The 25,546-nt window shown below is 47.8% G+C and overlaps 1 protein-coding gene across 6 annotated transcripts; it reads right to left on the bottom strand.

Annotated features, from left to right (window-relative positions):
• Positions 1-1,263: 1,263 nt before the first annotated feature.
• Positions 1,264-25,463, bottom strand: ZNFX1 (zinc finger NFX1-type containing 1). Of its 6 annotated transcripts, none has more exons than XM_030532877.1 (14): positions 25,384-25,463; positions 24,058-24,163; positions 21,006-22,838; positions 19,508-19,639; positions 19,051-19,199; positions 18,619-18,762; positions 16,908-17,025; positions 15,257-15,507; positions 14,979-15,118; positions 14,501-14,655; positions 9,101-9,246; positions 8,640-8,750; positions 6,075-6,170; positions 1,264-4,094 (listed from the first exon to the last, which is right to left on the bottom strand). In XM_030532877.1, exons 2-14 carry the CDS (start codon positions 24,116-24,118, stop codon positions 1,662-1,664), a joined length of 5,769 nt encoding a protein of 1,922 aa, XP_030388737.1. In that variant the 5' UTR covers positions 24,119-24,163; positions 25,384-25,463; the 3' UTR covers positions 1,264-1,661. The 6 variants fall into 6 exon arrangements, with proteins under 6 accessions (XP_030388737.1, XP_030388742.1, XP_030388738.1 ...); XM_030532882.1 differs by having other exon boundaries at positions 24,058-24,160; positions 25,384-25,415; XM_030532878.1 differs by lacking the exon at positions 25,384-25,463 and adding an exon at positions 25,252-25,360.
• Between the last annotated feature and the right edge of the window lie 83 nt (positions 25,464-25,546).

Below are 25,546 nucleotides of genomic sequence, written 5' to 3' on the forward strand. Positions count from 1 at the left end.
ATGGCATGCAGCTCGTCATTTCTGCGGGATCTGACATGGAACAGCTGTGTTTCTGATACACTGGTTCTCTAGTACACTTGCCCCATATTCTAGGCAGGACTGACTATTTTTAGATACCATAAAGGAGGGATTGACTCGGGCAGTCATTCTCATTTTTGCCTTGTGCCCCCGCTCGACCTCAGCCAGGGGCACCCATGATAGCAGCAGACAGTACAGAACGCCTGATAAACGTCTCTGCTATCATGCAAAAACAAATGAATACTGCTGTGTAGCACTGCAGTAACGCCTCTGTCAGCGGCATCCAGCACACATACGCTGACAGTAAAAAAAAAAAAAAAAAGCTGAACAGGCTCCACGGTTGCCATGCTATGGCATCTGCCAGGGCAATCCAGGGAAAAAGGGCGCGAAATGATTGTCTGCCGGTGTTTTCCCGGAGGAAGGAATGAGTGATGACATTTACCCAGAACCACCTGCGACAATGATTTTTGCCCCATCAGGCACTGGGATCTCAACCCAGAATTCCAAGGGGCGGGGGAGACTGCAGGAACAATAGGATAGCTACGGAATAGCTACCCATAGTGCAACGCTCCAGAAATCGATGCTAGCCTCGGACCATGGACGCACACCGCTGAATTAATGTGTTTAGTGTGGCCGCGTGCACTCGACTTTATACAATCTGCTTTACAAAACCAGTTTGTGTAAAATCGGACTAATCCCGGAGTGTAGACATACCCTTACTCCAGCCACTTCGTTTCCGAACAACCCGTAATGAAGTGTGAGGTCACGTGGGTCGCCCTTCTGGGGTGGTGCGCTGGGTCAATCGTGAGCCCAGGAGGGAGCGGATACCTTACAGCGAAACACCTCTGGCCAGGACCAGCACCGGACCCACTATGGAAACTTGCTGATCCCTACAAGGAGGCACTGGGGCAGCTATATAGCAGCGAGGAGGTCTGCAGACCTGGTGGCGCTCCTCCCCCACACCCTGGCCTGAGAGAGGGACACGCTGGCTCTTTTCTTAGCATGCCCCAGCCCCGGCCCCCAGAGAGCTAAGGATGTGTTCAACCCGGAGCCATCTCCCTCCCCGTCCCAGCAGCTGCCTCTAGAGAGCTGCCTGCTGGCACCGCTGGGCTGGGCGAGACACACAGGGCCCAGCACAGGGAAGATAACAGACAGCAGTGCTGTGGGGGGAGACATGGACCCTACCCTTAGGGTGGGGGGACAGACAGCAGCCTGGGGAAGAACCCAATAAAATAAATATTTAAATGACTATGAATAAAATTTATTGGGCTATAAAAGATTTCAGGTTAAACAATCAGTGCAATGAGCAATAGCCAGAGCTACTGCAGGGGCGGATACCACCACAGACAGGTGCCCGCCAGCCTTGGAAGTGCATGAGGCCCCATGCAGGCTTCAGGCTAAACCAGGTGAATTTTTGTGTTTCTTTCTATTTCACTGAGTTGCTTGATTCCACAGATAAAGTGCCAATAGGAAACGGGACTAATTCTAGCAACAAACACCAGCAAGTGTTAATCACAGGAAACCCAATTTGCCAAGCAGAGCCAGAGAACACCAGCTGGCTACTCCACACGCTATGCAGCTTGGCAGAGGGAAGAAAGGGCATTCATGGGGTTAAAAGGTTATCTGAGGGAGATGGGGCTCTTCTATATCAGCCTGCGAAGGTCCTCAAAGTTCAGCATGTTATTTGCAGTTTCTGACCAGGCCGCATGAGTTGCCCCATCCATTTCAGGGGCCAGACGGTTGCTGTGCTCTAGAGTGTGGTCTACACCCCCAATAACTGCCTTACACTCTGGGCACTTGCTCCTCTCCATTGCCCCACCGCAGTCACCAATCACATAAATGTGGCCATTGGGGCACTTGAACCAGTGACCTTGTGGATAGCCAAAGGCACTAACAATCTGCACTCGCTCCTCCTCAGAGATTCCCAACCCAGACTCTGGCAGAGCTGTCTTTAGTTCTTCCATTTTCATCTTCACCACCTTTTCATCCTCTTGGGTGAACTTCTTCGTTCCCTCTAGGATCTGCTGCAGAGTGGCAATTTCTCTCGAGATAGAAGTATTCATCTTTGCAGTTGCTGTTTTGCATCTGGCCAGAAGACTCACCAGGTATGTAAGCCTCTGAATCTCACTCTGGAGGTCAGAGAGCTCCTGACCAGTGAAGCTTAGCCGGGGCTTGTCCAACCACTCCTGAATTTCAGCCAGTCGCCGCCTCAGTCCTTCCTTCTCGCTCACATCAAGCTTGTTCAGGGAGCTCATCAGCTCACCCAGGCGCCCATAGAAGCCAATCAGGTTCTCAAGAAGTCCAATACTCTTTGTGGAGAGATCAGGATGTGTCAGCTTCTCTTCCAGCATGAGATATTTAATGGACAGATTTCTTCTTAGAACAGCCTTCCCTTCCAGCACACCCTGCAGTCTGTGCCTCCTAGTTTCAATTTCACTTACTGGACCTTGGATTCTCTCTTTCACTCTCTCTATCTCCTCCAGCCGCCTTTTCACGATGGTGCCATACCTCAAGTTCTTCCTGATCACTGTCTGGCAGCTGGGGCAGACCTTCAGCTTGATGACAATTTCATCTTCATCCATGTAATGGTCGAGGCCTTGGGCCTCAAAGATGTGGTCACAATCCTCCAGTTCCACAAAGCGAGCATCTGGCTCGTCCTCAAAGCCAAAAAAGATCTGGGTGATTTCATCCTGGTGACACACACGGCACTTTTTTGGGCAAGGTTCCCCACACAACCCAATGCAAGTATGACCACAGCGCAGTAGCTTAGTGCATGGTACATCGCAACGGGGCCTGTTGCATGGTTCAGAGCAAAGCTTGGTACACTGGTAGTGCTGACACCGCCACTCACATGGCTCCATGCATGGGATACACATCTCTCCACATTTCTTTTTGCACTGACTGTGGATGCAGCGGTTTTGACAGGCTTGCTGGCATGGAGGGCATTCCCTGGTGCAAGGCTGCTGACACTTGTGGGAGCAGATTAGGAAGCGCTTACAAGGGCTCTTGCACTGCTCATGAAATCGCCCTTCAAAGCAGGTATGGCAGGAACCTGGGCATGCATGGCCACAATCCAGTGGGATAGGGCATTTGGTTTTGCATTTCACAGGCATCCCATGTTTCATCTCCACTGTGATCCAGCACTTCACCTGCTGGTTGTGGCCACATTTCAGTGTGACCATAACCATCTCAAGACACTGAACACTGCATTCCTGCCCACAGGACATGCTACATCTGTGCCCACATTTCAGATATTTCTGACAAGGCTCTTGACAGCAAAACTCACTCTCAGGAGTGGAGCAAGGGACCATCTGCTGGTGGCCACACTTTGGGATGGTTTTCAGCACTTTCACCATGCATGGTCCACAGCGCTCAAAGCACAGCTGGGGGCAACGATGGCCATCTTTGCAGAGCACCTTTTGACAGGGCTTCATACATTGGAACTCTTTATGCTCTAAGTCATAGGGGTGACATGCTCGAGTGCAGACATGTCCACAATTCAGCCTGAATTCACAGGGGCGAGTACAACCCCCTTCAGGAACTCTGCAGAAGTCTGCTCCCTTGGAGACCAGAGTCCTAGTGTCAGGATGGTTCTGACAGCAGAGCATCAGTGAACGACCAATATGACCCTTCTCCCACAGGGTGTGAATGATCTTGCTCCAGAGAGGCACCTTGCCAAGCATTCCCATATTCCCAATACAGTATAGCCCTTTCTTAGCTCTGGATAATGCTACGCAGATCCGGTTAGAAATCTGCAGGAACCCAGCTTTCTCTTCCTTATTACTCCGCACAAGTGATAGCAAGATAATGTCATTCTCCTCACCCTGATACTTATCCACCACATGAACCTTCACACCTGTGAAGATCTTGGCAGGCATGAGTTTGCGCAAACAGAAGAGCTGCCCAGTGTAGGTGGTGAGGATGGTGATCTGAGAGGGCAAGTAGTCCTGGCACAAGAAGTATTTGCACAGCTCCACCACAAACTGGGCCTCATGTGGATTCTGATGGCTTTTCCCTTCCTGGGTCTCCTGTTCAGGGAAGTCATGCTCCACAAAGAAAAGATTAGATAAGATCCCCTGAAAAGAAAAGAGGGAAAATGTTACAATGGAAAAACCATTCTAACCTTCCAACACTGAAACCTGCTCTTCCATGCCTATGGTGACCCACTTAGCAGTTCCTCTGTAGATTACTTGGATTCAGGGCGCAGGACTCTGGTCATTGCACACTTAAGGCAAAAACTCCTCAGTCAGACCCCTCATAACATACCTAGTAAGGGAGAGTTTGGGAGCTTGTTGGCCAAACAGTGTCCCAATTGTACATCACTGACTATTCCAGATACCAGCAGCATGTAGAGGATTTGATTCCTTATCTTAGAGTCCAACAACTACAATTTATTCTTTAGGTTACAAAAAGGAGTTTGTGCTAGTGGCATGTTCACAGGCTATAAACGAGAAATCATGGCTCATTCATTCACACCTCTCAGTGTGAATACTCATGTATTTAGGATAGGTAGGAGAAATGAGTGATAAAATAACCATGCACAGTGTTCCTTTACTTGATACCTACTAGCCAGGGTGAATAACACTTTCAGTATCCTATCCCCATGGGACCCTTATACACTTTTCTCGAAGATGTATACGCAATACTTGTAGTCCACGTAATAAACTTTATATGTATGAGTTTGAGAGAGTTTGTTATTGGACTCTGAATAAGCATATGTACTTCATTCTCCCATCACACTATTCTCCCCCTTTCATGGCACTTAAGAATCTAAAATAGCCAGTCTCTGGTCTTTCATGACAATCTTTTTCTTTCTCAATTCCTCTTGCTTTCCCAATCCCATAATTCACACCATTCCTTTTATTTTTCAGTGTTTTGTTTGATCTTACTTTCCTCCCAATCCCCATTATCCTTGACACAGCCACCACAGTGCTTGGCCCCTCCAACACACACCCTACCCATTGCTGAGAAGAAATCAAGGGTTTCTCCTCTCTTCCATAGTAAGGACTAGTAGTGTCAGGGTCCCTGCTGATCCCTGGCTCCCTCCTCCAGTGAGGTGGAGAATGCAGCCCATGCACCTGTCCAAAGTTTCCATTCAACCTAGGTGAACATGCAAGTAGAATGTTCATTCCCGGACACTGGCCAAAGAGTAACTGTGTATTAATTGGGTTGCTCCTGTCTCCCTAAGGGACAATCAGGCCATTTCAGTCAGAGCCAAGTTTCTTCAGGAAAGATGGATATTCATGCATGTAGGCACAATTCTCTTGCTCTGAGTGCCTGTAGTTACAGTAATGGCTGCTTAATAAACTGCACTGATTGAACATGTTTTTCCCATTAGAGCAAAACTAGGATTCTGTGTTAGTGTCCACAGATTAATAGAATTTAAGGCTAGAAGGAACCCTAGTCTGACTTCCTGCATAACACAGGCCAGAGAATTTTACCCAGTTAACTTCTGTATTGACTCCCCTAATGTGTTTGACTAAGTAATCTTCCAGAAATGCATCCAGTCTTGAAGACATCATGAAATGAAGAATCCACCATTTCCCTTGGGAGTTTGTTCCAGTGGTTGATCACCCTTCACTTAACAATTTGCACCTTATTTCTAATTGGTATTTGGTTTACCTTCAGCTTCCAGCCATTGGTTTTTGTTGTGCATTTCTCTGCTAGATTCAAGAGCCCTTTAGTACCCAGCATCTTCTCTCCATGCAAGTACATAGCTCTTTGGCCAGAGAATCTTTTTGTTCTGTTTGAACATACAGTATCTAATACAATGGGGCCCAAGTCCTTGACTAGGACTGTAGGCACTATAGTAATATAAATAACATCCATCCATCTTTTTTATAAGATAACTACTCCTACATCACCTGATTTCTTTATTTAAGATTACCAATTTTTATCAGGTAAATTTGATCAAAGAGACAGAAATACTTGAATACAAACCCATAGAAGTGACTGGTTTGGATGATACAAGGAGAGGATCAATTTTAGTCAGTAACGGGCGGGCGGGGAGGGAGGGTGTTCAGAGAGAAATTGCTTGGTGCCTTCTGTAAACTCACCTTGATGTTTTCATATTTGAGGACAGAGGGATGGTTCTCCAGCTCCCGGTATATGTGGGGAGTGAGGAGCTGGGCAATCTCAGGGCGCATGCGGTGCTGAAACACAAACAAAAGTTACAGGAGAGCTAGGGTTAGCTATAGTCAACATAAATGGGCAAATTTCTCACATGATGGAATGAACTGAACAATCGCTCCTTTTCTGCTTCATCAGGGAGACAATGACCAAATTCAAGACAATGGTGCCACAGAAATGGGAACGAACCCTCCCTCTATCACCAACTCCAATCCAACCAGATGAAAGTGACCAAATATATCCTCATAAAAATATGGCACTGTAAGTAAGTTTGTTGCTTTTAGTGCAGTTCCCAGTGGACAGGCTGTCCCACATCACATCAGCATGACATCACTGTGACATAACCTACCCCATGTAACCCCCTGAACCCACATATTCACTATTGTTATATGATTATATTTTGTACAAAGTATGCTTTGAGAGATACCATTTGAAAAGTCACAATCTGTTAAACACTGTTACAATGTATTTTCACTGTATATGAAATTATGAGATGTTGCTATGTTTTGTGAGTCTGCTTCTCACACCCTCTTCAGTTACGCAACAGAGAGAGAGTCCAAGAACAGAAAGGCTGTACCAGAAGATATAGCGCCTGTGTCGTGAATGGACACAAGCTGGTCTGCATGAATCTGACATATCCCAGCGCTCTTCTCAGGGATTAAGCAAAACCTGGTTTTCTGTTTTGTTTTTTCAGATTGCTTTGGGAGCAGGAATATGAGACTGAGCTTCCTACAGACTCCAACCAGGTAAATTCCTATTGTGACACTACACCTCATATTTGCAACAGTAATATTATGATATGATTATGGCATAATGATGATGCATTTTGTAAAAGATTGGTCATATAAGGTGTTACTGGAAAAAGTTATGATTTGCTGTATATGATTACACTGTATGTATGTATCATTTTTGTACATAAAGTTATTAATATTGACTGTGTATCTGTATTTCATATGTAATTACACCTGGGTGACACCCACTAGGCAAAATGCTTCCAGTCTAAACAGCTGGTTGTGAAGGGCCTATTCAGGGTAACGAGCCATTAGGAAAAACAATAGGCTTTAGGGAGAAGCTTATCCCTGACCTGGTGAGCCTTCATAAAAATGCTCCAGTCAGTCCATAAGTAATAGCTGCTATGATTCTGCAAGGGGATGTGACCAGAGCACATGACTCTGGACTCAATTTTGGGTACCTATATTTTTCTACAAATTGGGCTGGGAACTGTTTTTGGAACAACGGGTTCCCGCCACATGCTAATGTTATATAAAACAGGGAGTGACATCATCTGTTGTTCTTCACTCCCCCACAATAACAACACCTAAGAAAAGCTCTGAAAGAAAAGGACTTGGAATGGAGGTGGGGATCCCAAGCTGCAAAGCAAGTGCAGCTTGTGCCTTGAGAATCTGCAAGCCTGCTTTTATCAGTAGGTCCCTACCAAATTCACAGTCCATTTTGGTCAATTTCATGGTCACAGATTTTAAAAACTGTGAAGTTCATTATTTCAGATATTTATACCCAACTCTGAAGGCAGCAGCACAGAAGTAAGGGTGGCATAGTGTAGTACTGCAACTCTTACTTCTGCACTGCTGCTGGAACACTGCCTTCAGAACTGAGCACCTGGCCAACAGCCACTGCTCTTCGGCCACCCAGCTCTGAAGGCAGCACAGAAGTAAGGGTGGTAATACTGCAACCTCCCTGCCACCTCCTTCCCTCCCCCAACAGTAAACTTGTGACTTCCCTCCACAACTCTCTTTTGGGTTGGGACCCCCAGTTTGAAAAATATTGGTCTCCCCCGTGAAATCTGTATAGTATAGGGTAAAAATACACAAAAGACCAGATTTCACGAGGGAGACCAGATTTCACAGTCCATGATGCATTTTTCACAGCCATGAATTTGGTAGAACCCTAATCAATAGTCAGGGTGAGAAACTGCTAATTCATATCCAATCTCTCTCATATTTTAGGTTTAGTTTGTGGTTTAGTTTATTTTCTAGGTAACCCACTTTGATCTGTTTGCTATCACTTATAATAACTTAATCTTTCTGTAGTTAATACACTTGTTTTATGTTTTAACTTAAACCGGTGTGCCTTTAAATGGAGTGTCTGTGGGAAAATCTCAGTTTGGTTACCACAAGCATGCATATTCCTCTCACCATTGAGGGGGCAGGCATAATGAACTAACACTGTACAGATCCCAGTGTGGTCAAGATGGTATAATTTTGGGTTTATACTTTAGAGGGGGGAACTGGGAAATTGGCCGGTGTCTGCTGTTTGCACTCAGGTAACCCAGTTTGGACGAGTAGCGCCACCTGCTGTCCTGTTGGGTGATAACAGGGCCTGGGTGAGGCTGGCTGTGTCCCCAACCCAGCTACGTCTTAGAGGGACACAGCGGTTCCCACAGTTCCCAGACTGCACCCCAGGGGTGACAACCTGTCACACTTATATCATGGAAAACGAATACAGCAAGCAGAAATTCTAGAGCTGCTCCTCACCTGATAATTCAAGCGGACAAAGGGGAAGCCGACTTTCACCAGCCGCTCAAAGAGAGACATCTCCAGGTTAAAGTTCTTGGCCAGGTCATACACATTAGCACTAGGCCGCAACTGAAAATGAAAGTGTTAGAGTCCAGCTATCATGAGTTCTCCCCCGCAATCAGCAACGCTTTCCTTTCTCCACTGGAAGGGCACCAACAGAGTTTTTGAAACAATGCCAAGTATTATGGCCAGCTCAGCTACAATGAATCAGGCTCAGAAGTGAGGTTAAGTTACTGCCAGAGCTGTACAAGAGTTTTGTCCCCAGAAGCATGTTGGAGGGAAGCAGGGCCAGTGACTGTCACTGTGGATATAGCTGGTGGGGGGAAGATGATAAACCTGTGGGACCCTGCTGCTTGGCATTTTGCTGTGCCCAATCTCTGTCTCTGTACAGTGGAGCCGGCCCCACATGTACATGTTACCTGCTGGTGGTCTCCAATGAGGATGAGGTGCTGACAGGCTTTGCTCAGAGTGGTGATGGTGTGAGCCTCCAGCACCTCTGCTGCTTCTTCCACTATGACAATTCGAGGCTCCACTTTCTGCAGGATCTGACGGTATTTAGCAGCACCTGGAGGGAAAGAGAGAGGCACCCTCAACAGAACTCAACTCCCCCTACAGGCTGCAAGCTAATGCCCAGGAACTCCAAGACAGATATTTAAGGGAGGGAGAGAACCTCTCCAGGTCTCAGTTCCCAGGAAGACACAAAGAGTTCTCTGTCATGCATCGCACATTCCAAGACTCATCCCCAAAGAGGCTTTGTAGCTGCATGTTGGTCCATGCCCAGGAGAGCTCCTAGGGGTGCAGGGATAGCTGGTGTGATCCAAAGACCTCTTGATATTAATGGGCAGAGAGATGCATAAGGGTTACAGGAGTCCCCTGGGTCTGGTATCTACATACTAGTTCACCAAAGAGTGTCATGTGAGGTCTCTACTGCCAGCCTTTATTGCACTGGTTGTCAAAAATCTTTCCTAAATGTATCTGTGGATAATATGTAAAGAGCTGTGTGTGTGTATTATATAAAATTATGGTTTTAAAGCAGTGACATCTCTTAAGACAGGTTCTACCAGACAGAAAGTAGGTGACACTTGTCTCCCCAGTTGGCCATTGTATACTGGTAGTGGTGGATTAACACATGGGCCCCAGCCAATTTGCGGGCCCCCAGAAAAATCTCAAGATGCCAGGGCAGGATGATTTAGCTGCTGCGCCCTCTGCTCTGCTGGCTGTGCTTGGGATAAGGATTCTTGGATGTCAGGGGGAACAGGGGTCAGCCAGTGAGTGCAGCTGGAAGGAGCAGCAGCAGCCGTTACCTCTTCCTTATTGTTTTCTTCACTGCTGCCCATGGCTTCTTCCCACTGATGGTGACAGGCTCCCCCAGTATTCTCCCACACCTGTTCGGGCAGCCAGGGATAAGTGGCGAAGGAAGATAGGGAACACCACCGCCTGCTTTTTCTCCTCCAGCCCCAAGCTGAGCAGGAATGCCCACTCTCAGCTGAAGTCCCACCACCCCAAGCCCAAGCTGAGCTGCAAGGACATGTTACTGATGCAGGTTGCAGCCCATTAGTAACTGGAAGAACATAGATGGTAAGAGGGCTGGGGGTGGAGGAGGGGGTACTGGGATGGGGAGCTCCCCACGGCTAGGGGAACCACGAAAATTCCCACTACTTCAACCCACAGCAACAGCTCCCAGGGAAATGCAACAAGGAGCCAAAGTGGGGGACGGAACACACTCTGCTGTCCTGATCAAGAGAGGAAACATGGAAACCCCAAACCCTCCCATGAGAGCCACCGTCGCCTCTTTCTTACTTCTCAATGTTCAATCACTTCTCTCCCCTAGAGATGACCGAGTCTCGCCTCTCCTCTTCCAGTTTTTTTTCCCGTCTCTTTTGGTGATTGCAAAGTATATGGTGAGACAGGCTTTGTTTGGGGTTTTTTTTTTGCGCCTCCGGCCACAGTGTCGAGGCCTTTGGATGCCGCTGTCGCTGCATCTCACAATGCAGCATTATTTACCCCATCCTAATGTGTCATGATGTGGCCCCATTTACCCCCTCCTGAATCCCAAAGACCTTTGCCGAGCCTACCTCCCCATGCACATGGTTCACAGCCTTGGGATCTTGGTGTGGATTCTTGCATGTTCATTGTGATACTAGCTGAGCAGGGGGGTAAATAAATGCCATATGCAGTCTTCCATAGTACAGTTCTCCCACCTTAGCATTGGATGAAAGACTATAGTACTATTTACCCCAGACTTCGGGCTTGGCTACACTGGAGAGTTGCAGCGCTGGTGGTGGGTTTACAGCGCTGCAACTTAGTAACTGTCCACACCAGCAAGGAACATCCAGCACTGCAACTCCCCGGCTGCAGCGCTGGCTGTACACCTGGTCTGCTTGGGGTGTAATGATTGCAGCGCTGGTGATGCCGTGCTGCTCATCAAGTGTGGCCACCAAAAGTGCTGTTATTGGCCTCCAAGGTATTAGGAGGTATCCCAGAATTCCTGTCCACAACAAACAGGAAGAATGGCTGAACTCCGAGGTCCCGAGCTATTTATCTAAAAAACAAACACAGCTGCTCTTTGCTCCAGCCAGTGATGAGCGGAGGCAGGGGAATTGCTTTGGAATGTTCACAGCTGTTTGCTTGAGGAGAGAGGGGAGTCCGTGTTGAGCAGCTGCTTATATGGTCTGAAGGCTATTTACGAGTGCATAATTTGCATTTAGTGAATAAGAGAGCGGTGGGGGAAGGGGTCAAAACTTTTTAAATGATTGAAGGTAGGTGCGGTGTATCTTCCAGTCCTTAGAACTTGCAAGGTAGGGAGCTGAGAACAGTGTCAGCTCCAAAAATCCACTCTCTCTGTCTCCCACACGCTCCCTGTCACACTCCACCCCACCCCCGTTTTGAAAAGCACTTTGCAACCACTTGAATGCTGGGATAGCTGCCCATAATGCACCACTCCCAACAGAGCTGCAAATGTGGCCACACTGCAGCGCTTTCCCTACACAGCTGTACGAAGACAGCTGTAACTCCCAGCGCTGTGCAACTGTAAGTGTAGCCATACCCTTCATGTTTTAGATCTTTCTGTGTATATTCCCCGCCTCACCCAGCATGGACTGATGTGGCACTGTTTACACTGGGCCACAGCTTCAAGACCCAACTCACTCAACTAGGAATTTCACAAATGAATTGTGGCCCATGCAAATTTACTTAACAAAGATGGTCAGTGGAATCAGCTGTTATGGGCTAATGGTCATCTGTTGCTATGTAAATGCCAAAGCCTGCAGAGGTGAGATAAAACAAAGGAAAAAACCCAAATAGTTAATAGAAGTAGGAGACGACATTTACCTTCAGTTTCAGTGACTTTTTTCCCCTCCATTACGCTGATGATGAGGCATTGGTATAATGGAGCAATGAATGTTCTCTCTGAAGTATTATTGGAAAACCTATGTTCTCATTTGCTTAGTAATGACTAAACATCCTGTTATGTGCTCTGACTAATCAGAACCTGGATTGTTCTTAAAAGTGTGATTTAATATAGAAATATAAGCTAGTTTCTGGTCAGCTAAAATAGTTAGTCCTAAAATTTAATTGGTAAAATGTCAATTTTCTCAGGTTTGAGATGAATTGCCTTTGGCAGAAGGCCAAGACAGTCACTTTGGCACACATCACAGTCTTCCATAATTTTTGTGATCAATTGCAAACTTTGTTTTAAACCAGTTCGCATCATTGGTTGAAAAAAAAAAAATGGTTAATCACTTCTCGTAACTGTTGTTCTTTGAGACGTGTTGCTCATCCATTCCAATTAGGTGTGTGCGCGCTGCGTGCACAGTCGTCAAAAAGTTTTTCCCCTAGCAGCACCCATCAAGTTGGCTGTGGAGCCCCCTGGAGTGGCGCCTTCATGGTGCTCAAAATATGACCCTTCCCACCCAGCACCTCCTCAGTTCCTTCTTGCTGGCTACTCTGACAGAGGGGAAGGCGGGTGGGTTTGGAATTGATATGAGCAACACATCTCAAAAAAACAAGTGGTGAGTAACCGTTTTTGAGTGATAGTTCATATCGATTCCAATTAAGTGGCTCCCCAAGCCTTACCTAGGCAATGGGGTTGGAGTTAAGAGAACACTGACTGCACTACCGCTCTGCCAAAAGCAGCATCGTCTCTGGCATGCCAGATGATGGCGTAGTGAGAAGTGAAGGTATGCACCAAGGACCAAGTTTCTGCCCTGCAGATTTCTTGGATCGGGACCGAGGCCAAGAGTGGAGTGCGCAGTAAGAGTCGGGGCTGGTATGTTGGCCACTTCGTAGCATGTGCGAATGCATGACATGATCCAGGATATTCTTTGAGATGAGACCAGGAGTCCTTTCCGCCGGTCTGCCACTGCTATGAATAGCTGGTTTGACCCCTCTCCCCAAAAAAGGTGGACCAATATTCCACAAAACCAAATGTATCTACATTCCACCACTTACCTAGATAGCAGTTCACTTCCAGCATCTTCTGTTTTCCTTCACTCATGGAACAGGAAGGATCACCAGGATCACTTGGACATTTCTCCTTCAGCAACCTTCTGAGTTCCCTGAAGTCATTCATAATCTGTGAGATATCCTACAATGCAGTGTCACTAGCACTGAAATTCACCATCACCAGAGGATTCATCCCCATCAACTTTAAAAGCCTATCTAATCTAAAGTGATGTCTCACGTCTTGGCGCCAAGAAAACAGCACACGATCCTGTTGTCATCTGTCCCTGCAGAACGTTGTACCCATTCTTCTTATGATAGAATCCCCAGCAAGGCTTGTCTGTCTTCCTTGGACAGTTGAACAGCTTTGTCAGCATGCCAGATTTTTCTTGCAAGTCGAGCTGAGCAGCTATCCACAGGTATATCCCATACACCTCTCTGTTGAATTTGACCAGGTGGAGCTTCAGAGATATTTTCAGCTGTTTCCACACAGAGTATCTGGTATAATTTGGAAACCTCTAGCTTTGTGGCATTCATCCTGGTGATCATTCTGATGGTCATAGCCTGCCTATCTTTGTCTCCCTCGTCATCTTGCATTCAGTGGTTATGAATTGCCAAGCCTCCTCTGATTCCTTGAGGGCCAGTTCCTTTCTTCACTAAATCTGCAGTGATGGAACTTCTCAGTCTCTCTGATGCTGTGTAACATCTGCATTTGCCCTCCCAATCTAAGAGTCTATTCTTCCAACAACCACAAACTTCTATGTCACACACAAAGTCCCTTCTTGACTTCAGGCAGAAAAGAAAACATGGCATATCTGGTGCAGGTCACAGCTGTTCCATTGAAGGCCATCACGTAAATGAGAGTTGGGATTTACTTTTATGTACAGTCCCTCACACTCCCTTGCCAAACTCTCTCTGAAACTCTCCTGTTAGCTGCCTGTTTGTAGCTCACAAATTTGTCAAGCAACTGACTTTTTATCCTGCTTAGCTCCACCACATACCAGCAAGCAGCAACTAGTCACTCTGTCTTCAAACGGGGGGAGGGCTAATCAAAGGACCAAAGGTCAAAGTTACATGGCCTTTACCTAGACACCACCAAACAGATCTGTTTGAGTTGCTAATTCAGAGGCCCATGGCCCAGCTACAGAAACTATACTCAAAGAAACAATGAACAGATGAGCTCAATACACCACTCACCAAGGCCTCCTACCTCTAAGCATAGAGTCCGCTGCTTCAATCTCCAAAACTCTCCTGTTAGCTGCCCCTGTTCGTGACTCCACACACACCACTTGCTGATTCTGGAGATGGAGTCCACTGGGAGCTGTGTCCCTCCACTGACCTGGGATGCGGGGCTGGTTTGTTCCCTACATGCCACTCACCTGTAGTCGTCATCCCTACAACCAGGGCCTCCTTAAGAATGCAGAGATCCTCCTGCAGCCTCAGTTCTGCCAACCTCTCTGCTGCCACCTGGTACTGCTGCTCATGCTGCAGGATCTTTCGTCGAATCTCCCCCTGATACATCTGTAGCCAGCGCCTGGAGAAGGGCATGATCACCAAATGAGAGGAAGGGTGTTCCAGTGCTTAGGACTCTAACCTAGAACTCATGAGACCTAGTTTCCAGACTGTGATCTTGGGCAAGCCATTTAGTATTAGTGCCTTACTCCCCCATCTGAAAATGAGGATAACAGCCCTGTCCTCTGTCACAGGGTGGGAAAGGATAAATCCATCAGAATTGGTGAGGTGTTCAGCTATTACCATAGTGGAGACCAGATGAGTACTTTACATAGATAGGGGAGCATGCAAACGCAGGGCAATCTCTGGGCATCGCCTGCCCAAAACACCCAAGAGCATTGTTACCTGTACAGTCTCCAGCGGGAGCTGAGGTCCAACTGCCACAAGTCCTGGACACCCCTGGCCTCTGCCTCAGTCATTGCATTCAGTTTACAGAGCTCAGCCCTCATCTTCTGCTTCATTTTCCTCCTCTGAGCTGGTTGCATCTGCAAGAAGAACTCCCATCAAGCAGTTACACGTACAGTTCTCTGCACCAGCATTCCCCCATCACTCCCTCCCTGTCCAGACAAACCAAAAGACCAAGAGCAAAAACCAAGCTTCCTAGTCCCAGTGAATGTGTTTACCTCCCACTCCACGGCTTCCTGCTGTGGCTGGGCTGCCCCTTGACCCTGCTTTTCCAGCTTCATGGCCAGCAGCATATTTGCCAGTTCCATGACATCACCATTCTCATCTTCCCTCCTCTGCTGAGGTCTGGCTGCCTCCTCTTCCTCAATCACTCGGTCTGCCTGAATCAGGTCAGCCTCCTCTGGGATCTCCAGCAGCTGTTCCCCCTCCTCTTCCCCCTCCTGCTCCTCCTCTCCATCCTGCTGGCCACCTATAAGAGTAAATCAGCCATACATGGAGGCATCAGTGAGGGCAATGCAGCTAAAGGGACGATAGAGGGACACTGCAGTAGGACGAGAATGCAGCAGTGGAGAGGGGCATGCTGAGATTTTAATTATCCACAGTACTTTTCAAACACTATCATCCTCCCTCACTTCCCCTTCAATATCATGCACTTTTCAGTATTTGCTGAACCACAGCTTCCCCTCACCAGGCACTCCTGGCTTATGCATTTGCCCCCCTACCACAGGCTTCATGCATGGTGTGACAGGTTGGGTCGCAGAGACCACCTTGAGACTGTCACCTGGTGTGCTGAGACTACCTCCAAGCCCATTTTCCCTGCCAGCTTGGAACTCCAGAAGCCTATCTTGTCGAGCCAGACATGCCAGTCTGCTCCAACATAGACCCAGGGTCTGAACCATGCGCCCCAAAGCTGCAGACTTAACTGAAAACAGCTTAAGAAGTGTTCCTGTCTCTAGCACCCAGAAATCCAGCTCCCAATGGGATCCAATCCCCAAATAAATCTGTTTTACTCTGTATAAAGCTGTTTGCTCCCCCAGATACTAATTACTTACTTTGGGTTCAATAATACAAATGATTTTATTAAGTATAAAAAGTAGGATTTAAGTGGTTCCAAGTAACAACAGACAGGAAAAGTAAGTTACGAAGCAAAATAAAACAAAAACACGCAAATCTAAACCTAATACATTAAGAAACTGAATAAAGGTAAATCTCACCCTCAGTTGTTCCAATAAGCTTCTTTCACAGACTAGACTCCTTTCTAGTTTGGGCCCAATCCTTTCCCCTGGTACAGTCCTTGTTCCAACTCAGGTGGTAGCCTGGGGAATTTTCATGACGGGAGCCCCCTTTCTTCTGTTCCACCCCCTTATACAGCTTTGGCACAAGGCAGGAATCTTTTGTCTCTGAGTCCCCACCCCTCCTTCTAAATGGAAAAGCACCAGGTTTAAGATGGATTCCAGTACCAGGTGACATGGTCTCATGTCCTGTGAGACCCTAAGCCTTCATTCTTCCTGGCCTGACTCACAGGAAGGCTTGCAAGTAAACAAAGCCATTTGCAACCAATTGTCCTAGTTGATGGGATCAAGATTCTAAACCACCATTAAAGGCCCACACTTCGCATTACAATAGGACTCAGAGTTAAATTTCATATTTCTAGCTTCAGATAGAAGAATGAAACATTTATACAAAGTAAGATGACCACACTCTGTAGATTATAAGCTTTGCAATGATACCTTACAAGAGACCTTTTGCAGGAAGCATATTCCAGTTACATTATATTCACATTCATTTTCATAAAATCTTATGGAGTGCAACATCACACATGGATATACACTTGTCTTCATACACCTGCAGGAGGTGTGAGCCTCTTACCCGCATTCTCAGCCACTGGGTTCTCTGCACCATTCTGGGTGAAGGCAGTAACCCCAAGGCCCAACCACTCCAGAATCATAGAGTTCCTTGAACCCTTGTAGTAAAAGCACTCATCATCCTAATACAATGAGAAATAAATCAGCAAGGCCTGTGCAGCTCAGAGCAGCATTTTGAAGCCAAACTATCATACACTCCTCTTCAATATACACACACAGAGGCAGCTTAACTAGGGCCAGACCCAAATCTGTCAGCAAGACTCCTGCTTGCTGCCTCAGTGCAGCAGATGGGAAAGTCTGTGGCGGCTTCAGGTACCTTCAGAAATCAGGATTTTTACTGAATTTAATCTAGAACAATTTCCCTTGGTTATTGGTGGCTTTTTATATTGATAATAAAGGGAATGTCAGCTTGAAATCTAGGCAGTTTCAAAGAGTGAGCTGAAAACAGTTTCTGGTCCTACATCAGCCCTATATCTCCCCCATCTCTTTACTCTAAAATCACTGCCAATTTTTATGGGTGAGCAGTTATATTCTACTTAAATAACTCCTCTCTTCCCTCTGGCTTTATGAGACCCACAGAGAAAACAGACTCCATGGGGAAAATGTGATACTGACTCCATATAGAGTGCTGCCAGCTGCACAGAGGAAAACCAAAGAGAACGGTTTTCCCTTTAAATTCTGATCCGGCAAGGAGCTCTGCAACAGGGGCTCTTCCCACACCCAGCTGCTTGCAGGTCCAGGGCCTTAGAGAACACAGTGCTCTAGTCACAGGCACAAGCAAAGCATTTTCAGACAAATGGGATTTAAGCTGAAAGGGTCACTTAGAATTCACTTTGCCCCAAACCAGTCTGTTTGCCAAAGACTTCTGCACTGACAGAGAGAAAACACATTGTAGCATAATGAGGACAGTTGAAGGATTTGGCAGCAGCTAGGGGAACTGCTGAGGATTTTTGTACCTAGGAAGGCAGGAGAGGCACTGAAGTTTTGGCAACAGGGAGGGGGACAAATTTCTTCTTTCCCTAACCCTTGTGAGCATGCTCAGAGAAACTTCCAGTTCACTTCCCCACTGATTCTTGATATTAACCAGTTACCCTACTGTCCCTACCCTGTTTCCTTCACTGCATCCCTTGGAAAGCAGCAGACACATTCAGCTCTTGTGCTTAAATGCTCAGCAAAGAAACTGTTAATTCTGACTTAAGTTGCCATCATTCAGGTTCACAGTTAGCATTCTACTGAGATGAATGGGACAGTTCAGATTTCTCAGAGCTACTGTTCTGGGCAGTCAAATTGGGAAGGCTTCTCTGCAGCCTCAGGATAAAGGTAAAGAATACAAATTTTCAGCAGACAATTCTGCAGCCATGGAATACACAGGGCATAAGTAAGGCTAAGATTTTTAGTAAAAGTCATAGACAAACAATAAATCACAAAAGCCCAAGCCCTGCCACCTGGGGCTGAAGTCACAGAGGTCCCTAAAAATCACCCAATCTGTGACCAAATTGTAGCCGTATGGATAAGCTCCCAAACTATTCACTGTGGCCTTCTTGCCTCGAACTCCTCACTGAAACTAGCACTTCACTGCAAGCAGTGAGGCCTGCTGGAAATGGCTGGGACTTTCCTACCAGCTAACATTGAATCTCTGTACTTAAGGATTATGTGCAGAAGAGGTACAGTCAGGCATTAGGGCTACTGGCCTGGAATGATAGGATTTCTCTTACCAGACCATTCATCAGGCTGTCCCAATGTTGTATGGTGATATATCTTTCCAAGTGGCGTTCATGCAACACTCCATGTGCTGTACACTCTAAGTGCCGTGCTCCTTCACCCAGCTCCTGCTCTGACTGTTTCATCTGAGTGATTATCTATGCAAAAGGAAAGAGGAGCGAGGCTTTCAGAAGTTATTATGCTCTGGAAATCCAGGCTGTGAGAAGAAACATCTAGAACAGCATAAGGAAAAGTCAGGGCTAAAGAGCGAATGAGAATGGGAGACTCAGCAGATGGGCTTCAGCACGAGAGAGGGAATAAAGAGGGAAATGGGGAGAAGAGGACCTGGATAGGTAACAACTGCACAGGTGGATTAGCTGCTGCATCTTTTCCCTGATGTGTGGGCAGCCTCCCCCCGCCAAGATTTTCCAGAACCCCTCACATACATTCATATATGCCCTGCGGAGGTGCGTGGGCAGGCTGCGGCGAAATTCACACTTCTTCCGCAACTCTCGCAGGGTAAACTGCTTCAGGATCTCGCTGCTGCTTCTCCCTCCAACTCGCACAATCCCACTCTTCTGAGAGGTGTAGATTCCTGAGCATGCAAAACATTAGCATGAAAGAGCCACTCTCTCTTCTCTCTGGGAGTGGGGAAAGCAGGGAGAATCACATCAGGGCCACACGCCTCTGCTCACCTCAGGGAGCCCCTCCTGTGGGGGGAGAGGGGAATTCCAGCCAGTCCAATCCAATTTGGAGTAGGATTTTCTCACTGCACAGCAGTGGGGACCAGAATGAATAGCAAACCCATGAATGCAAACATCAGATTCAAAGGAGGGCAGTTCCAGCACAAAGCATAGCTGTTTGAACTTAAACCTTTCCCCCATACCAGGCAGACCCTCTTACCTTCCAGGAACTGATCCAATGCATGGTTGGTGTAACAGACAACAAGGATGGGAAACTTCTGGAGAGTGCTTTGCCACACCTGCTCGTTGGTCAGGAAAGCCTGAACAATCTTCAAACCCACATAGGTCTTCCCTGCAAGACAAGCCCAGAATCAGAGATCAGAAATCCAGGCCATATGTGCAGTCCTGGAATCAGAGGTTTCATCAGATCAGGGTACAGGGTCAGAAGCTGAGTGTTTCATTCCCAGCTCTGGCAAGGGACTGCCCATAGTGACACAGGCAGGTCAATTAATCTCTCTAGGCCTCAGTTACCCACCAGTAAAATGGCAGTATGGTCCAGTATATAGGGCACTGGACTGGGAGACAGGTGACCTGGGCTCGGTTTTCAGCTCCCCTTCTTATCTGTCATGTGACCTTTAGCAAGTCGCTTCTCCACCTAGGCTTTGTCAGTCTTATCTATAGAGACTAAGATATTTGAGGCATGTAGTGCCTTTGTGTGTATATAAAGTGCCTAGCATAATGCAGCTCTGATCTGAGATGGAGTCTCTAGGTGTCAAAGAGAAATAATAAAATAATGCAAGGCATTAAGAACTTAGACAAGATTCTGATCTCCTCCACGCCTGCCATAATGGCGAGGTCTATAGTTCCAAGTGCCATTTCCCTACACCAGCTACAATGGAAGGGTCTGTAGTCATTGCAATGCAAGGTCATCAGAGGATTAGGAGTTGACCACTTGTAACATTTTGCAATGCTGTGGATGGGTGTGACAGATGCAGAGCAAGATTACACCAACTCCACACATGCAGACACCATGGTATCAGATCAGCCACACACATGGTATCAGTAGGAGCTAAAAGCCTTCTGCCCCAAAGACACAGGCCCAGATCTCACATAGTGTCATTGTATCCACACCAGAAACCCACATACATGGTCATATTTAGCTTTAGGACAAATCTTGATATTTGATGTTTTAGTAAATTAAAAAAAGAGGATGAGGTCACTGTCACACATAACCTAGACTGCAATGGAGTTACACGAGCACCAGCTGGGCACCAGTAATTGAGCTCCAAACACACAAAACCCATTGAGACCAATGCCTGTTCACCAGTGCAGCTGACAGGGGCTGCTCCAACCTTGCACGGCTTATGCAGAGCAGAAAGACACTAAGCTCTGTGCCTGCCCACACACAGCATGGTCCAGGAGGCAGAGATTCAGGGCCAGCTTCTCCTTTCTAAACAGGCCAAGCACTTGTCCTCCTATGAAAAGGCTCTCTATTCATTCCATGGACCTGTTAGGACTTTCTCATTCTCTGTATACAAAGCCCAGGAACAGCATCTGAGTCCAGCCTGTGCATGAAGTTGGTCGTCAAAGGATGTTATTTTTCTTTAGAATTTTCCTCTACTTTTAGTGCTTTTCCGACTGGGCTGGTTCAAGGGATGTTTAGCGGAATTTATTAACTGGTGCCCAACAGTGCAGTTCTAAGCAACAGTGTATCTCACCAGTCCCAGGAGGCCCCTGGATAATGGCCAGCTCCTTAGTGAGTGCCAACTGCAGAGCTTGCATCTGGGACTCATCTAACTTCAAGGCTTCCATTGAAGGCCACTGGTTGGGGTCTAGAACATTCACCCTCCGTCTTCTCAAGTCATCGGGGCTCACCAGGAAACCCTCCTTTCCAACTGGAGAAGGCTCTTCTATCAGAGGAGCAAGGTTGTACGTGCTGCCCATTGCCAGGTATGCTGGCTCCTTCACCAACACATCACACTCCACAATGTATTTCTGAAATGGGATGTCTTCTTCCTGGATCTCCTGCAGCCCTTCCAGCACGTGTCGGTAGGCTTCAAAGTAAGCAGTTGTCTCCACCATTAGAAAGGAGTCAGAGGGCTGCACCTCTGCCAGCAGCGCCTGGCTGTGCTCATTAAAGCACAGCTGCACAATGCCCTGGGACAGGTCTGCATTGTCACGGTTGGACACTGTGGCAAAAAGGAATGTTTCAAAGTTGTCTTTAGACATACAAACCAGAGACCCATACAGCAAACGCTTGGAATTCTGCCATCGCACAAACTTCAGGGGCTTTGTGTCAAACTGGACCTTGTAGACTATGCCAGATGAGGAGCAGAGGGGGGTGATGATCCGGGTGTCAAAGTAGATTCTGATGTCATCAAACTTCCTTTTCCTCAAACCTTTGTCCTCAAAGTTCTGCAAAAGCTCCAAGATGCCTTCCCTTAATGGCCTGACAAAGTCCTCTCTTAGGAGCCGGAAATGCGTGTCCAGGTAAACACTGGTGCTATCATACCTCCCAGAGACAATATTGGGACGAAGAAAGGGCTTTTTATCCCGATGCACCTCGTTGTATGTGGGGTAGATGGTCATTGTGCGGTAGGTTTCTTCCTGACCATCAGCCTGAGGTTGCACTAGGGTGTAGTTGTCAGCTCTCAGAGTGCCCTCACGCCTCTTCTCCTGCAGATGCTGAATAAGTGTTAGGACTTTTTCCAGGTTCTTCTCAATCTGTTCTGTAATGTCCACACCAGATGCTCTCAGGGCATTTATAGATACTGGCAGGACAGACATCAACATGGAGATTTTCTGCACAGAACTGGCAGGGAAAATGCTCATCAGATCCTGAAGGAGGGAGATGATGTTGCTTATATGCTCAGGGAACTGATGTCGTACAGCAGGAATCGCCTCAGTCATCATGTCTGCAACATACTGTGGCAGGCAGATCTTGAGGAAGTTTGATTCCTTTACCATGCCCAGGAGCTGCTGGACACTTTGGCGGTCCATTCTGGAGCTGCATGCCCTCCTAAGAACCTGGCAAATAAGCTGGAGGAAGCTGGGTTTCATGGATGTTTGAGACAGAAGCTCCTTGAGCCCTGAACTGGAGGCAAGTGTGATGACCACTTCAGAGGGGTCTTTCTGAAGGAGACTATCCAAGAATTTGTAGCCAATCCTCCTGAGTTGCTGAGGCTGTTTATTGGGCTCCTGGCACTGGGCTCCGCCTGGAACAGGATTCTGATGGAAACAAGGACTTTCACAAGGGTGGATTCTTCTGCCCCTGCCACCATCTTGGCTCTCATTTCTTCTTCTTCTAGCCTCATTTTCCTGCTCATTCCACTGTCCTCTGGGTCCATCGTTGGCTTGTGCACCCTGGTTTCTCCTTCCCTGATTGGGATACCGTCCTGCACCACGGTATCTTCCTTCCCTCTGCCCAGGGGGAAGAGGGTTATTGTTAACCCTGAGGTTTCCTCCAGGTTGGGCTGCTCCTCTCTGAGGATAGCCTGGTGCATTAATTGCTCGGTTTCTGCCTCTTTGTGGCAAGCCAGCATCTTGACACTCTACAGGACCCAAAGAGAAAAAGATATTTAGAGAGAATGCCTCCTTAGATAGGCTGCTTCCTGACACAATGTTCACTGGGATAATCCCCACTCCCCATGACACCATATTTACCAGCAGCAGCATGTTTCAGACATTTCATATCACATTGTAGAACTAATATTTTATTTACATCAGTATGTTTTCTGCTGCGTAATGAGTAAGGTACGATTCAGCCACGGACTCCGTGACTTCCACAGCAGATGAGCTGGAGCAGCTGTCAGCCCCCAGCAGTACCAGGGCTGAAGCAGCAGGGGCTGGGGAGGCAATTGGGTCAGTCCCTACCACTGGAGCAGCTACTGCTGCCAGTCCCAGGGCTGGCCACCCAAGCAGCTGGCCAGCCAACTCCCAGAGCCACTGGAGCAGCAGTGGCCACCAGCCCTGAGGCAGAAGACGTGACCCCCAATGGTCCCCTTCATCCCTCCCACTGTAAGTCCCCATCTGTCCCCCCGCTCTGGTGTTTTTAGTAAAAGTTAAGGAGAGGTCACGAGCTTACATGAATTTTTGCTTATTGCCCATGACCTGTCCCTGACTTTTACTAAAAATACCCGTGACAGAATCTTAACCTTAGCAATGAGCAGGCACTGAGGAAAATGGCCAGCATAGAGTTTAGGATTGTGACTAAATTATCAAACTATTAACCAGAAAGTAAAATAACTCCCTTTCCATGTGCTGAAAAGCTGAACAGCATGGGGCCCAAAATGAGGTCCTCTTTACAGATTGGGTTTTGCCAGCAGCTAATGGCTGGTTTAATAGCCCATGAGAAAGCAGCTGTTGGTTCAGAACTTTAGTTTTACAGTAGAGTTAATACTCAGAGCAGGGGAGAGAATGTGTCAATGGGGGGACAAATTAGGCACCAGATACTATAGTAATGATAGCCAAACAACAGACAGGTTCCAAGGCATAGGACTCATCCCTATCTGCCTCTATTTGGCATTAGTTAAATTAAACCAATAAAACCCACTGAAACAAAAATCTAAGAAGGTAGTTTTGTAAAATATGTACCAATCAATCCCTGCTCTGAGACAACAGTGATGTGTGTGGTAGAAAATCTTAGATTAAAACAGAAAGGTGGTGTGTCCAGTGCTGGGAATGGGTGACGGGGAGAGAAGCAGGTTTTAATTTCTTTAAATTTCAGTCTCAGTTTTTCCTCTAGCCCCATTCATTAAGCAGGCCACTCACCTCTCCAGTTAACATTGTGCTGCCTTGGGTAGGGTTCCTGTACAGGTCTCCTGCCATCCATTCCTGAGAGTCACTCAAGTCCTCTTCTGCCTGGTTCTTTGCGCTGCTGCAGGCAGAGACATAAAGCAAAATAATAATCTTTAAAAGAGAACCAGGCCAACTCTGCCCAGCATCCACAAAACCAGGAGCACTCTGGGCGCCTCTGTGGGGGACAGTATTAACTCCACAAGGTACGTTACCATACAGAGTAGCAATTACACCTGATGTTGCCAATTCAAGGATAGTTATACTATCTTAGCTCACCGATTAACGCTTTGCATATTAGGGACCCTTCACCATCTGTATCTCTTCCCCTAAACATGAATCTGTCACCATCCCAACTCCAATTTCCTTCCATTGAGCATTGCAACACCCCAGTCTGATGGCCTCATGCTCCCTGTCCTCCCATGAGGACACCTCTGAGCCAAGTCCTCCCTGTCCCACCCTGCTCTCTCAGAGCAATCTGCTTACACCATGGTGGTCCCTGTCCTAAGAGGTGGGAGACATAAATCCCAATAAGGCCAGCCCAGCATGCACAAACCTCAAAGAAGTGTCCCCGTGGGACTACCCCCCTTTCCTGTACCTGCCTCTCATTCCCATCGGCAGGGTATCCAAATGTCCCAGGAATCACAAATCCTGTTTGTCTAGGAAACAAATCCCGAGTCCTTACCCACCACTGTGCTGCTAGGTTTCTATATGACCGAAAAACAGCTCACCCCTTTTATCACTTCTCTATAGTGAGTTTCAGTTTCTGGTTCTCCACTAGCCCAGCCCAGGGGGGTGGCCCAGGAGTTCCTGTAGCTCTAGGGCGTTTCCAGGGCACCCAGCACCAAACACAAACCCACTGCACCAATTTTTTCTCAAAATTCACGAATGTGAAGTTCCGCAGTATCATTTCCCAGCTTCTTATAGCCTGCCCTCCAGCCCCCCCACCCCTTCCTCTCCTCCAGCCCCCGGCCTCCCCCCTTCGGGGCCGGGCCCTCGCCTCCAACCCCCCCTTCCTCGCCTCCCTCCAGCCCCTGGCCTCCCCCTTTCCGGCCCTCCCCTCCAGCCTGCCCGGGCCTCCGCTCCAGCCCCCAACGTGCGCTCCAGAGCCCCCTTTCTCTCCTTCCCGCCTGCCCCCAGCCCGACCTCCGGGCACGAGCAGCGCCCTACCGCCATGAAGGGCTTCTCCTTACACAGGTGACCCCCCCCCGCAGTACCCAGCCACCCTCCGCGCTGGGCCCAGCCTGGCCCGAGCCAAGGGCCACCCCGGGCCGGGAGAGGGAGACTGAGGACGCTTCTCACCATCACCAGCCAGGCCCCGCGGCGCCGCCCCGCCGGCGCTTTCAGTTTCCTTTCCGGGGCGGAAGGGGGCTGACTCCGCCCGGGGGCGGGGCATGTCGGCGGCGCCCGTGGCCCCGCCCACTGGGGCCCCCGCGCATGTGTCAGGGGCGAGCGAGGCGGGCGC

This window comes from Gopherus evgoodei, chromosome 14 (genome assembly GCF_007399415.2).
Source record: "Gopherus evgoodei ecotype Sinaloan lineage chromosome 14, rGopEvg1_v1.p, whole genome shotgun sequence".
Classification (NCBI taxonomy): domain Eukaryota; kingdom Metazoa; phylum Chordata; order Testudines; family Testudinidae; genus Gopherus; species Gopherus evgoodei.